This window comes from Pundamilia nyererei, unplaced genomic scaffold, assembly GCF_000239375.1.
Source record: "Pundamilia nyererei isolate P.nyererei 1_Seehausen unplaced genomic scaffold, PunNye1.0 scaffold00135, whole genome shotgun sequence".
Taxonomy (NCBI): Eukaryota; Metazoa; Chordata; class Actinopteri; order Cichliformes; family Cichlidae; genus Pundamilia; species Pundamilia nyererei.
The window spans coordinates 911,899-926,605 of record NW_005187536.1 but is presented as its reverse complement, the minus strand read 5'-3'; the positions used below and the strand labels follow the sequence as shown (position 1 = coordinate 926,605).

Genomic DNA, 14,707 nt, shown 5'->3' with positions numbered 1-14,707 from the left:
CTCCAGTATACTGCATGGGAAAATACCGCAGTGCTGGAGCAAGAAGGGAGGATTACCAATCAGGAATGCGGCCGGCCACCCGTCAGTTTAAGCTATGCCTCCTGTGCATCCGCCCCTCCCCCCTCCAAAATATCTGTCCAATTGCTTACCCCGACCTATGTTACCAAGCCGTTAGTAGCTATGAAGTTGATGGCTGCTAAATCGTTTTTTCAAGGCCCAGTGAACCTTTCTGAGAGGGCAAGATTGAAAGTGTTCCTCCTTTGAGTCTCCAAAGGGACTCTGGCCTCGACGTGAGGCAGACGGAGCCTGTAGGACATAACATCAAAGCACCGAGGACAATTATGTCTTCAGAACTGATGGAAACGCATCGGTTTATCCTGATTAAATCCTTTTCAATAAACGCACTCGAGTTCAAGATGAAAGAAACAAGATCTGTGACCAACCCAAGTCTCTTTGTTTTTCCTTCCCGGAGCATTTGTTCTCATTACGCCCATGTAAATATTAAGTGCTGCAACATGTGTCTCTGTAACTGCAGCACATGAATACTTGGTAAAGGCGATAGATGAGGTGCACGCTGAAAATGCACGTGCTGTGCTGAGCTCTCCCACATGCAGTGTGCATCAGTCTCTAAAATGTACACAAATGTCTGTATACCTCTGCTTATGCATTTGTTACAGGGCATCGAGTGGACCAACATTGAATATTTCAACAATGCCATCATCTGTGACCTGATTGAGAACGTAAGTCCTGTGTCTGTTCTTGGCTTTTCATGTTCTCCACACTTATGTTTCTCTGGAATAACTGAGAAACGCTAATTTTGGTTAAATCTGGGGTGATTTCTCCCACTCTGTGACTCCAGAGGTGGCGTAAACCTCCTGTGTAACCTCATGATCGGTGTTGTTATTGAAAAGCAGTTCATCATTAAAGCTGATTTTAAGTCTGACGTTGTCGTAGCAAAATGAGATGATTATCCGAGCTGTTGTGAACAGATTGTTCAGCACTGTGAAACACATGAGCCATGACAGAATAATACGTTTCTACATTGAACCCTTCAGAAGTTTGACCCTAAACCTCCTTTTGTTTGTGCCAGAATCAAAACGGCATCTTGGCCATGCTGGACGAGGAGTGTCTGAGGCCGGGGACGGTCACTGATGAGACCTTCCTGGACAAACTGAACACCATCTGTGCGGACCACCAGCACTTTGAGAGTCGGCTGAACAAGAACTCAAAGTTCCTCAACGACCACAGCCTGCCGCACAACTGCTTCCGCATCCAGCACTACGCCGGCAAGGTACCCGAGGCGGCAACAATAACAGCTGACGGATATGTTAAAAAAGACATGTTAACAAATTAATAATATAATATTGTGAATTTTTGCATAGGATAAAATCAAAGTGTAAAAAGAAGTAACCACTTTGTTCAACTTGTGTATGAAAACACCTTTTTGTGAATGGCTCACTTCCCTCTGTGTATCCAGGTGCTGTATCGTGTGGAGGGCTTTGTGGATAAGAACAATGACCTTCTGTACCGGGACCTGTCACAGGCCATGTACAAAGCCAACCACAGCCTCATCAAACAGCTGTTTCCTGAAGGCAACCCAGCCAAAGTCAACCTGAAGAGACCCCTAACTGCTGGATTCCAGTTCAGAGCTTCAGTGGGCACGCTGATGAGGAACCTGCAGACCAAGAACCCAAACTACATCCGGTAAATCTGATCATATCGATTACACAGAAAGAGCAGTTTGTGCTGTTTGTGATTCTCTCAAAGTTTGCTTTGAAATCATTTTCAAATAGTCCAGAGAGTACAGCCGGCCTGCTGTTACTCTCACCGTCTAGCACGGTCTATTAATCTACAAAAAGCGCACTTAAGAGCTGCTGCTGTTGCTGCAGCCGGCTCTACGCACCAGCCTAATATCTGCAACTTAATTTTTGCTTTCCAGCTGCATCAAGCCCAATGATAAGAAGGCATCCCACATCTTCACCGACTCTCTGGTCCGCCATCAGGTGCGCTACCTGGGCCTGATGGAGAACGTCCGTGTGCGACGAGCAGGCTATGCCTTCCGCCAGCCCTACGAGCCCTGCTTGGAGCGCTACAAAATGCTCTGCAAAAGGACCTGGCCGCATTGGAAGGGGCCTGCAAGGTAATTGTTGTTTATACCCTGAAGTGGTGACATTAGGGAATAGTTGATTAGGGGGGGAAAGAGGTCTTGGCCCTGGAAGCTTGCCAGAGCAAATCCCTTCAAGTTTTCAGTGTGAAAATGTGAGTGTGGAAAATGAGAAATGCTCCCAGGTGTCTTTAGCTAAGGCACTAAACTTGACTCTGCTCCCAGTGGAGAGTGTGTGACCAGCACTAATAGACTGTGGCTAGAGCGGTCCACTCCCAGGTGTGGCTGTGTGAATGTGAAGCAGCCGTTGCTAGAAAGTACTCGGATGACACAGAAAGAGGCAAAAGGGAAAATAATTAGGGGAGCTTGACAGCAGTTTACCCAGCAGACCATATGATCTGTATATTTAAATATGTGGTCTAAAACTCTGAGCTATAAAGCAACACTTTTGGCTGAGTTTGGTATGTGTAGATCTAAGGATAAGGAAACTGGCTCCCTCCTTTTTTCCCAGCTGTTTTCATGCATTCCTGTCCCCACTGTGTGCATATGCATGGATTCACATGCAAGTTAACTAAAGACGTGAGTGATTCCAGGGTAAAAAGGTTTGGCTGGTTCGGTCATGTTATATAAAAGCAGTGTGTCAGCAGAGATGTTTTAGGTGCGTGTCGTCACAGCGAGCTTTGTTTGAAGGAAATGAAACCTTATGTTTCGGAACCACAACATGCCCAGACGTTCCCTCCTTATCTGTCTCCTCGACTCGGCCAGACTTGCAGGTTTCGTCCTCTCTGCTGGTGAAGTCACTGATTCCTATCTGCCGTCTCACACATCTGGCTCCTGATGTTTCAGCATCTTTGTATCAGCTTTGTGTGGTTTTAGTTTTCTTCTTAGTCTCCTGACATATTTCTCTGGCTGTTGCTTTCATCGTGGTTTCCATCGTTTCTCAAACTCCATCCTCGGCTCTCTCTTCTGTTATTCCATGAATCCGAATCCTGTTTCTGTCAGGTGAAAAACTAAGTACACCCCATGATTCAGCATCATGTGCAATTGTTTTCTGTGTGGTTTTCATCAGTCTCACATTGTTGTGGTGTAATTTTGGCCCGCTCACCTCACAGTAGTCTTAAGATCCTAAACACGAGACGACTACACCTTAACTTTTTAAGACATTTAACCTCTGATCTAAGAAGCGTGTTTACTTCTGAATGAAAACGTTGAGGAACAGATGTTTGCAGGTGTTTATTCACGCGCAGCTCCCATCACGTTGACGTCTGGACTTTAAACGGCTCCCCTGTTCAGACGGCACAGGTTGAACCTTTGCAAACATGAGCTGTGCTGCCCTGTTTTTTCTTTATTTAAAAAAGAAGAGGCTGTCGTTCCAAACAAGCCATACTTGTTCAGTCTCTTTCTAATTGTACTGTGATGAACTTCCCAGGTTAGCATGCTGAGGCCTGCAAAGCCTTTTCTCTGAGCATTGCACAACCTGACCCCGGGGTGAACTTGCTGGAACGTCCACTCCTAGGAAGATTTTGTTGACACACACCTGAAAGCTCGAACTGACACAACCTGATTTTAAAGAGTTGTTATTTTAATCAAGTGCGTTTGATTAGCAGCGCACGCCTGCGACTTACCCTCTTAATTCCTATGGAAGCAGTAAGGGTGGGACTGCACTGCAATCCTGTGAAAACTGTATATATCTGCGCTCGTGTAGTGTAGGACCCTCTTGACTTTTCTGACTTCCCACAGGGAAGGAGTGGAGGTGCTGATGGCCGACCTCCAGATTCCAACAGAAGAGATCTCTTATGGCCGCTCCAAGATCTTCATCAGAAACCCAAGAACGGTAAAATCCACTCTCTAACCTGGCGAAGCATTTATTTTTTGGACAGCTGCTCGGTATTCCTGCAGATTGGGCTGTTTTGGAGTCGAATGGTTGAAGCCGGTGTGCTCAGCTGCCTTGCTTTCTCACAGCTACATGTTTGTAAAGCAGGGTGGGCTTTGCTTGGAGCCCCCACTTCAACAATTAGCTTGTAACCACCACTCTGAGAACACATGGTTTCACTTAGCTGTCCCATATAACATGGGAAACAGGCTTCTTTCCTCTGCGCTTGCAGACTCTTCAGCTGCTCCGGCCTGCAGCGTTTGGATGGACTTTCTCCCCCACCAGCAAAAGGCCAAACAGAGCCTGGAATAACATGATCTCACACTGGGAGAATTTTTCCATAATTGCTTTTTCTATCTGATCAGCTTATCTGCTTTACATATCTACAGCTTCAAAATCACTGAAACAGAGTTCGAGCATATTTATTCTGCTCCTCAATCACTGCAGTCACACCTTTAGCTTAACTGACACCATTTTTTTTATCTATACAGAAAATAGAATAGTCGCGACGTAGGTATCAGTCAAACTCTGTGGATATATGAACAAACCCAGAAACTTCCATATGTGGCGTTATATCAACAGGCCCAGTGTTCCTGAAGGTAAAGCAGTGACTTCCTCACTAGGGCTGCCACGATTAGTCGACTAGTCACGATTACGTCGACTATCAAAAACGTCTAATTTAGTAGTCGACGCGTCGTTTGAAGCTTTGTAAGATCTCAAAAGACGCAGGAATAAGTAGCAGGATTTAAGAGTGTAATAATGGACTGAAACAGAAGATGGCAGCACTGCATGTTCATGATGCCAGCTGCCGTTAAACACCAAAGAAGAAGAAACTGTGTCCCAGAATTCATAGCGCGACCCATCGCGGCCCTGCTTAGTTTCCAACAATGGCGGCAGCTGGTTAGTTTTAATATTATTCTTATTATTCTTTCTGGGTCACAAAATAAACGTTTAACATATTTTCAGGCGAGAATGTAGCTGTGTAAACCTCAAATATCTGCTCAGTTTATCAAGACACCACATATTTTCAAAAGCGCTCCGACGTTTTCGGAGGCATCTGTTACCCACTAGCTCGATAGTTAGCCGGGGGCTAGGCTAACTAGAGCCGTGAGAACACCGGACTCCCGGCAAATCCTTTTCAAACCCACCGCTGTCTTTCGCTACTCAGGTTAAACATGATATATGAGTCACTTAGATAACTTCAAAATGTTGTTTGGCTTTTTTCAGTGTTTTGTTCCTGAGTAAATCGGTTTGGCTGAGATTAAAGTTATAGTTTTTACACAGCTGAATAAACGTCAAGCAGACAGCTGATTATCAGAAGTGTGAGATGCTGGAGAATTTACTCCGGTGTCCTGTTATATTTTAGATAGCAAGGAGTTTATTAAACTTCACCGAAACAATCTGCAAATTTCATTGAAATTTAATAAACTATCATCTTGTCTTTATTTTTAGTTAGCACAGACCTGAAACACTTAAAGCTGTAAGCTAATGATAGTTATATAAGAGCAGATGCTGCTGGTGCAATAAGCTGTATGTTTTACGTCCAATGGATGATGATCTGATTAGTAGACTATCAAAATAATCGTTTGTAGCAGCCCTCCTCACACCAGTGCAATAACTGATGCGGTCTCATCCTTGAGAATAAGTCGATTATCAAAAGGTCAGTGTTATTGTCTTCCTGGAGCAGTAAACTTTTTCTCCCACCTGCACTTTGTTCTTGTCATTGAGAAATTGGTGCTTCCTCAGTTTAGAACCCCCCCCCTAAAAAGTCCAACTCGTAACCTTTTCCCCTCAGAGTAAACTGACTTTCTCTGACATTTTACCTTCCTGCAGATAATTTGATGATGTTGATAACATCCAGCGTTCACACTCTTGTCTGGAGCTCTTAATTTTCTCCTCTTCCTGCAGCTCTTTTTCTTGGAGGAGAAGAGAAAGCAGTGTCTCCAGGACCTTGCCACACTCATTCAGAAGATCTACAGAGGCTGGAAGTGCCGCACGCACTTCCTGTTGATGAAGAAGAGCCAGATAGTGGTGGCAGCTTGGTACCGCCGCTACGCTGTGAGACCCTTTAATTACACCAAAATACAAAGCGGATTAAAAACCATACTCACCGATGCATAATGACACTTTTCCATCTCACAGCAACAAAAGAAGTACCGGAACATCAAGAGTGCTACCACCATGGTTCAGTCGTACACCAGAGGCTGGCAGGTGTGCATCTGTCTTTGAAATCACTCTGTTCATTGAAAAAAGTGTAGCAGCTGTCGTGTGGAAGAAAATGAAAGTGTCTGCATGTTTCCACCAGGCCCGCAAACTTCTGCGAGAGCTGAAACATCAGAAGAGATGCGAGGAGGCAGTGACCACCATCGCAGCGTTCTGGCACGGCACCCAGGTACGGATATCAAAGAGCGAGGTGTTTGCTGTACCTTGATGGCTTCTGCAGGAGAAGCCTGCTCCTGAACGCTTCAAACTCTTTGGTTTTTTTATTGTTCGCTGTGTTCTTGCCTAAAGGCTCCACAGTATTGCAAGACGGCTGTTCTTTAACAAACCTGTCCTTTAATGTTATTGCTGCTGTTTTCCTTTAATCCTGCTTCTTGTGCTGATCACACAGCTCCCACTTATTTTTTCTCCCCTGCTCCTTTTTCAACTTTCCCGTCTCGATTTTTTTTTCTCCTCTTCACATCTTTAACTTGTCTTACCGAACGCCCACCACATCCACCAGGCACGGCTGGAGCTGAGACGTCTGAAACAAGAAGTGCGGAATAAACATGCTGTGACAGTAATTTGGGCTTACTGGCAGGGAACCAAGGTATTTCCACCCAGCGATAGTGTGTTGCTGTCCCAGCTGCCATCCCTGTTCATCACGTCTTGTCCCATCCTATGCTATTCTCACCACGAAACTGCCTGATAGAGTAGCAGCCCTGCTGAATGAACCTCGGCCAGATTAACGAGCCCAACTGTTCATTTCTTCCCGTTTTCTGTTGTGTGGCTCTTAAATGTGGGATTATCTCGATTTCCCCAACTAACACGCTTAATCCGGCGTCGTAAACTGTGCCGATCGTGGCTGCGACGTGCGGCTCAGGTGTTTTACACTTTCTGTCCAGTGTGCCACACCTCTGCTGCGATCTAAAATTACTTCCAGCATATGCTGCAAACATATGCTGGAAGTAAGAAATGTACATGTTGCCACACATCTGATTATGATTGTGGTTTTTACTCTGGTTAAAGTCAAGAAGCTTCTTATTAATGGATGTGATGATGTGCAGCAGGAAGCTCTTACAGCTCAGCCCGATTCTGCTGGCATGCAGGAAACCATTATCCTGTCAGAATGTAACAATCTCTGTTATATCGAATATTCTTGGAGGTTGTTATTAGACGAAATTACAGCCAGGCTCAAAGCATTAAGACTTTAGTGTCTTAAATCTAAACTGTGGTTCTGGCTCTTTGTTAGTTTGCACCTTTGACGCTGAAGATAATTGAACTTTCTTGCTGGACTTTATTTTGCATCATTTCATCCGATATTCTTTTAAAGCTGACCACACACAGCCTCATTGTGGGGAGAGTCTCCTCGTTCGCACGTTTTCTTGTTGTTCGTCTTTGTTTATCCGCCTTTTTGCCCCTGCTGTGTCGCCTCTGCTGTCCCCTGTTTTCGGACAATTGTGTTTTGATTGCCACTGAAATTAACTTCACCCACAACTGCCACCGCTTCTCATTAGGCCCGGAGAGAGCTGCGTCAGCTGAAGGAGGAGGCGAGGAATAAACATGCCGTATCGGTCATTTGGGCTGGCTGGCAGGGCACCAAGGTATTTGGGAAGCCTGTTGACTTGATTTGCCGTGACTCTGACTTGCCGCCCTCCATCAATCCCACTCCCACCTCGTCCATAACGTGTCCATCTGCTCGACTCTTTCCAAACACTTAAGTTGTATGTAAGACCTCTTATTATGGAGTCTCTCAGAGGCGGACTGCTGGCTGCTAAAGCACAGCAGTCTCACCCATGTGACCAGAATGGTTATTTTCATCTGAACCTGCCTTTGCAGTGCTGTCATTTTTCCACTGTGAGTACTAGTCAGTGAAACGTAGGCGTCCAGTCTCCATACATCACATCAGGGACTGATGTCCTATCCTGGCATTGTTTTCAGCTTCTTCCTCCGAGGTCCATGCTTCACACCGCATGCTGCCTGCTGCCTCTGCATGACTTCCTGTGTAGCTGGTGCATGTGTAGTTTTTGCATTGCTGTGCTGTTTTTTAGAAGGATGAGTTTGGATCCTCTGACCGCCTGAGATGTGACTTTTTCTTTTCTCCTTTTGCACTCAAAGTTGTCAAAGCACCAGCTCTGTTTGCCTTCCAGAAGTTCCCCAGATAAATGCTCCCATGACCCACACTTCCATATTGGTTTCTGGAGGCTGGAGAAGCAGAGCTGTAATTTTACAGTCTCTCAGTGATCACACTGTGCTTGTGTGCAGTGTGTGTGCGCATTTGATGTTGCTGACCTCAGGCAAAACGGTGTCTACCTCCTCTCCCTCTCATCTTCTCCTGCTTTATTTGTTCCTACTCTCTGTCTCTTCCCTCCCACCCCCGAACAGGCTCGCAGGGAGCTCAGGAGACTGAAGGAAGAGGCCAGGCGTAAGCACGCTGTCGCTTTGATTTGGGCCTACTGGCAGGGACTCAAGGTACCTCCCAGCCCCACGGCGCAGCCATCAACAAGTCTGCCACCTACTCGACACCCCTGACTTTCCTCATCCTCCTCAGGGATCTTCTCTGTCATTATCCAGGCGCTGTCCTCGTGACACTTCTTGCATTTTGTAATTTTTTTTAAATGTAATGTATATAAGACAAGTAGTTAAGAAAAATCCATTTTAAATGGATGATTGAGGATTGGACCTTTCTTTCCTCCTTTGAGGCTTTTAATGTTGCAGATGTCACGCAGCGGCGTCTGACTCGTATCTTCTTTTCTCTGCATCTGTCACACTAACCCATGAACGAGCACTTTTTTCTATCCAGCAGAGTTTCTCTCTAGGTGTGTGTCCTTGTCCCTGTTGCTGGTTGTTGAAGTAAACTTGTCCATACACCATTTATTGCAGTCCTAATATTGTTTTTTTTTTATTTGTCATCACCTCGTGCATCACAGTGCACCCATTTCCACCTCAGTTTGTAGACTTATGGTCAGACTGCTTGTTGTAACCATCACATCCTTTCAAGTAAAGTAAATGTCAACGTCCAGCAGACTGCAGTTGTTCGTCACTAACCAAACGTCAGATGTTTTTTTCAGTGTGCTGTTTGTGTTGCGCTGTCATCCTGCTGTCGGTGTGCCTCCTTCTCTTTCCAAATACACACACAGATAAGATTTAAGAACCGACTGAGTTCATTGATTTCATCTGATCTTTTGGTGCCGTTATAGGTCCGCAGAGAGTACAGGAAGTTCTTCAGGGCAAATGCCGGCAAAAAGATCTACGACTTTACCATCCAGCGAATTGTAAGTTGGACTTTTCGTTTTTAATGTTCAAGTTTAACATGATATTAAGAAACCAAAGATGATTTTCTTGTCTGTGTGTCCAGATACAGAAATACTTCCTGGGCTTGAAGAGCAGCATGCCTTCCATGTCCCCCATAGACAGAAAGTGGCCGGCCAGGCCGTACGGCTTCCTGGATGGAGTCCACACAGAGCTCCGGAAAATCTTCCATCACTGGAGGGTCGGTCACAAAAACCGACCACATTCAGCCACATTAAAGAACCATGTTTATAATAACTGCATATACATCAGAATGTAACTGAATGAATTTGTCTCTTGTTCAGTGCAAGAAATACAGGGACCAGTTCACCGAGGAGAAGAAGGCAGTGTATGAGGAGAAGCTGGAAGCAAGTGAGATCTTCAAGGATAAAAAGGCTCTCTACCCAAACAGGTAGCTGAACATCACTGCCATCAAGTGCCCTTTATTTTATTTTATAGCAAGATAAAAGCAACGTGTAGTCACATGATCAAGGTAAAGTGGAGTCTTGTTTTCCTGTATTGTGTGTCAGTGTGAGTCAGCCTTTCAAAGGAGATTACCTGGAGATCAGCAAGAACCCCAAATATCAGAAACTCAACAGTGCTGTGGACGAGAAGGTCCTGCTGGCCGACGTGGTCAACAAGATTAACAGGGCGAATGGCAAGGTCAGAAAACACGCACACACGCACACACACACCACAGTATTTACAGTCCATTTAGTTTGTATGCAAACTGGAAAACCTAAAACAGGAAGTGTGATTACACAGCGACCTTGTGTGTTTAGAGATTTTCTGCAATTTTCCACAGTGAAGCAGAGCCGCCGTTTGTTGTTTTGATGTATATTTCAACACTTTACACGGTGAGCTGATGTTTTTTGACATCATAACAACTGACAGCGTTTTTCTTCCAGCAGACATCAGACATTTCTGGACAGCTCTGCTATGTTGTAGCTCAGAGCTTGGAGCTCACAAGCATTTAAAAATGCATTGAAAGAAATCATGTAGAGGGGGAATGATAGAGGGCTAAAATGTTAGCTTGCACGTTTGCAGGGAACGCCACGGATCTTCCTGCTGACCAAGAAGAACTTTGTCCTGGCTGACCAGAAAACGGGCCAGGTGAAGGCCAGCATTCCTCTGCCAGACGTCACTAGCGTGTCGGTCAGCACGCAGAAAGACGGCTTCTTTGCTCTCAAACTCAAAGAGGTGAGAAGAGACACGATTGTGTAGTTGAGTAGAATTATGACGCCGCTGTGCTCTGGCTCGTTGAAGCCAAAGTCATTCAGGGAGTGAGCTTCTCATTTAGCTCGGCGGGAAGCGAATAAAAATGTCTCCAAGTGACGGACGATTACTGTAAGGCCAGACGAGACACCAAAGTTTATTAAAAGATCTTAATATGTGACTTTCTTCTACTGCAGGGTTCGGCTTCAGCTGTCAAAGGAGATTTCTTGCTCAGCAGTGAGCACCTTATTGAAATCATCACCAAGCTCCATCGCATCGGGGCGACCGCCGCAGACCGGGAGAAACTTAAAGTTGACATCTCGGATGAGTAAGAGCAGTCGCACTGAGAAAGGTGATATTTCTTCGGCGCCGTCGATGTTTTGTGACGTTGCCGATGTTTTCTGTGTGGCAGGTTCCTGGTGCAGTTTAAGCAGGACAAAGTATGCGTGAAGTTCATCCAGAGCAGCCCGAAGAACGGCAACAGCGTGTCCTGCAAGCGCAAGAACAACCGCCTGCTGGAGGTGTCGGTACCCACATCGCCATAGTGAAGTCTCCACTGCTGTCGTTGAGCGCTCGGTCTGGCGGCGACTAAACATCAAACCATCACCCTCCCCCAAAACTCTGGACTCAAAAGCCGTCACACCAGTTTCCCCTCTGGGCCCAAAAATGTGCAGTTATTTGGCTGTTTGTTCTTAACAAAGTTTCTAAGGCACAGGTACAGATGTAACCACGTTGTTTGTTTGGCATAGAAAGCCCTAATCTGGGTTGCATGCCACAGAAAATTATTAAAATGTTTCACTGGTGTTTTGTGAAGCTGGCGCGAAGAGTTGACGCTACAAATCTTGTTAGTGCACAACAGACTTCTGTTTACCAATGGTGACGCTGACAATGATTGTTCTGCCTGTACGGTAAATTAGAGACGTTTGTGACGAGCTCCACAGATCTCGACTCGTCTGCGTTTGAGCAGCTTTAGCTTTAAAAAGATTGCTTCAAATTTGAGATGACCCCGAGGTCTTTTGGGGTCAGCCTGTCGGATTTTGTTCTCTGATGAACGTGAATACTGCACTTGCTTTCACCTCCGCATAACACAAAGAGGATGACCTGAAAATGTATTTGATTGTATGTTGTATTATTTTCTATATTTTCTTTCTCAGAAAAAAGGTGGACAGCTGCAAAGTCAAATGTAATGTGCTTGATTTATTGTAAAACCCCATTCGTATCCATTCTATGTGCCATTGAACAGGTCCTGTGACTTGTCACGTGTCGGCGTACAAACACAAACGTTGTTCCCGTTCATGTCGAGCTATTCAAAGGGTCAAAAACCTTTCCGAACGGGCAGCGTTGACCTGCAGTGCCACTGTATGTTTTGATGAGGCTGCACATGTGATAAATTGCCATTTCTCAACACACTGCAGTGTGCATTGATTCTCAGGCTTTGTTCTGTAGAGACTTCCTGCACTCATATCACAGATTTCCATATATAAATTAAAAGAAGCCCCCTGAGCATCATGTGGGACTGACCAAAACAGAAAGATGCCCGACCAAAGGACAAAGGATTCTTTCCCCTCATCCAAAGCTTTCTGTGACGCAAACCCTTGAACTGAATATTTTTCGTGCAATAAGTAAAACGTTTTGTCTCAATTATTCCCTCTCTGGTAAAACAGCAGTGAGGACCCATAGCAGTTGCCCTTCCTGTGCCATAAGCTGTACATAAGCTTTGAAGGCCGTGGCCCCGACTCGGACAAAGGGCAGTTTAGTATCTTTATTTTAATTGCTGCATTTGTAAAATTGCTGTTTCTGCCACTGAAGTTTGAGTCGGTGTTGTGCTCCGCCCACTCGCTCCTAATGTGTTTTTTGTTGTTTTTTTTTTAGGAAAGGCCAAATATTAAGTGACTACAGATCCTTGATGAATCAAAGAATGGGCAAATTTGGGTTTTTTACAACTTTATAGACGTCTTATTTAAAAAAAAATCTGGTATTCAGTCATTTATACACGGGGAACATTCGCGTGTCAAGAAGCGAGAGCTCTATATTTTCAGGCACGTTGACTATTTGTCTGATTTTTCTGGTGGGGCGTTTTGTACTTTCGGTGAATGTGCGAGGGAATGACATAAAGTAGCTCTTGATGGCTTTTGCAATCCAGGGTATCGTGGTCTGTACATGGAAATTGATTTTGTGTTTTCTTTAATGTAACGCACGACACAGGGACCTGAGAAATCAGCCGTTGACCCTCATGTGGGAACAGATGGGCTGAATTCCAGTTTTGCTGTATTTTCCTGGCTACGCTGCTTTCAGTGCAGTTTTAGGGTTCTTCCTCCCCACTCTCTCTCTCTCTGAATCGCTGTTTTGTATTTGAACAGTTGCTAGAAATGCAAAATGATGTCTGCATTATTGTGTGCCTAATGTTAACCTGTGCTAAGAGACAGATCATGGAAATGCTTCAGTAGAACTCAATGTAACATTTACAAGTAATCTTTTTTAAATTAAATAAAAGTCAGTAATTAATAAATGTTATTCTGGGACACTCTTTGCATTATTTCTGTATCCAGTTATTTTCAAAGATACTTGCCTTTATTATCGAAACCAGTATATGGTTAATACTTCAAATCAAAAAAGGCTTTTTTATATATAACATACCACGTGCAGGCAGCTTTCAGTCATCCGTACATCACACTATTAAGTCTCACATTCCTTTAAAGGGCCTTGGTTGCTGTTTATCATCAGTATCAACTGGGCTTTATCTTGGTATACGAGTGTTTAGGGGGGTTAGTAGCACTGAGGCTGGACGGCCAAGCCTTGTAGTCAAGCAGCTGGCCAGATGTTTTCCATCACATCTGGGGAGAGCTGTCCTAGGGTTAAATTCCGCGGCTTTGGGAGAACTGCCGGCAACAGGTCTCTAGAGAGCAGCCCTCAGATTGAACACAGTGGTAAAAATAGCATACCATTTTGGGCTGCCTAGTACCCGGTTCCCACCACTCTGCAGGCTGGGAAACGAAGGCGGAGTCCCAGCCTCCCGCTGAATATTCAACCCTGAGTGAGATCTCGGAGGAATTGGCCAGTGCACGATCCCGTCTCCTGCAGAACCTGAAGCTGTTGAACACTGAGCAGGTCTGACCGGTTCCTCCGGTGGATTCTGGACGTTCGCTGTTTTTGTCAGAAACGGTGCACAGGTGGGGAAATGTGGGACCCTCCTTCGTTATTTTTATATCAAGGCAAAATTGTTCACTGGTGGGAGCCATATTGGGGCAATCGGTGTGTACAAGCAAATTATGCCAGTTGAGAGATGATAGTCTCTAGCGACATCCTGTGGTTCTAAGGTGACATAACCATGAAAGCTGTGACGTGCAGGCAGAAAATGAATGGTGAGTTATAGATTTTCACTGATTCATGAATCCATAATAACATAAATTCGAATGTCTGATTTTATTTGTAAGTTTTTATGAAAAAATGCTGATGTCCTCACAGACTTCTCTGTAATCAACAGAGTAACGCTTCGGTTTTGCTCACTGAAAGGAGAGAAATACTTAAATAACTTTACTTTATCCACCTTTAACTGTGCAGGACTCATTAGCAAACCTGATGTCTGATCGCGGTGGCAGGGATCCAGTGGCAGCTCTAATGCTGCTGGCAGTAAATAACACAATTAAGTCTACTGTATTATAAACCTGTGCAGACACAAAAACTGGCATCCTGTTTTTTTGTTTCTTGGCAATATGCTAAAGGTCCATGAGTCATTAGACTTGCATCATTTGATTAAGGGTAGACGTACACCACATTCCCAGCACTGATTGGATTAACAGTTGGAAAAGGTTTTATTATGTTGCTTACATTCATCAAATACAAATCTCAGTTTTCATCCAGTTAACCCTTCATTGTCATATGCTGTGCACTGACTGGGAAGCGGGTAAATAAGATGCTGACATTGGGATCTACATGGCACATCATGCTTAAAAAGAGCTGCAGTGGCAGCTGCAATGCTGCTGGCATTAAATAAAAAATGCAAGTGTAATGTGTTATAAACCTGA

At 44.7% G+C, this 14,707-nt stretch overlaps 1 protein-coding gene across 3 annotated transcripts in view; it reads left to right on the top strand.

Annotated features, from left to right (window-relative positions):
• The window catches only part of myo1b (myosin IB), a 53,023-nt gene extending 39,827 nt beyond the window's left edge, over window positions 1-13,196 (top strand). The window contains exons 15-32 of one of the 3 annotated variants that reach the window (XM_005743746.2): window positions 678-740; window positions 1,091-1,291; window positions 1,478-1,704; window positions 1,940-2,140; window positions 3,845-3,938; window positions 5,886-6,035; window positions 6,120-6,188; window positions 6,283-6,369; window positions 6,700-6,786; window positions 7,694-7,780; window positions 8,562-8,648; window positions 9,377-9,451; window positions 9,535-9,669; window positions 9,773-9,879; window positions 9,998-10,130; window positions 10,515-10,667; window positions 10,880-11,010; window positions 11,095-13,196. In XM_005743746.2, coding sequence (XP_005743803.1) covers window positions 678-740; window positions 1,091-1,291; window positions 1,478-1,704; window positions 1,940-2,140; window positions 3,845-3,938; window positions 5,886-6,035; window positions 6,120-6,188; window positions 6,283-6,369; window positions 6,700-6,786; window positions 7,694-7,780; window positions 8,562-8,648; window positions 9,377-9,451; window positions 9,535-9,669; window positions 9,773-9,879; window positions 9,998-10,130; window positions 10,515-10,667; window positions 10,880-11,010; window positions 11,095-11,227 — 2,220 coding nt within the window. In that variant the 3' untranslated portion in view covers window positions 11,228-13,196. The remainder of the gene's footprint in view (window positions 1-677; window positions 741-1,090; window positions 1,292-1,477; window positions 1,705-1,939; window positions 2,141-3,844; window positions 3,939-5,885; window positions 6,036-6,119; window positions 6,189-6,282; window positions 6,370-6,699; window positions 6,787-7,693; window positions 7,781-8,561; window positions 8,649-9,376; window positions 9,452-9,534; window positions 9,670-9,772; window positions 9,880-9,997; window positions 10,131-10,514; window positions 10,668-10,879; window positions 11,011-11,094) is intronic. The other 2 variants (XM_005743747.2, XM_005743748.2) reach the window with 2 other exon arrangements.
• The last annotated feature ends 1,511 nt before the right edge of the window (window positions 13,197-14,707 follow it).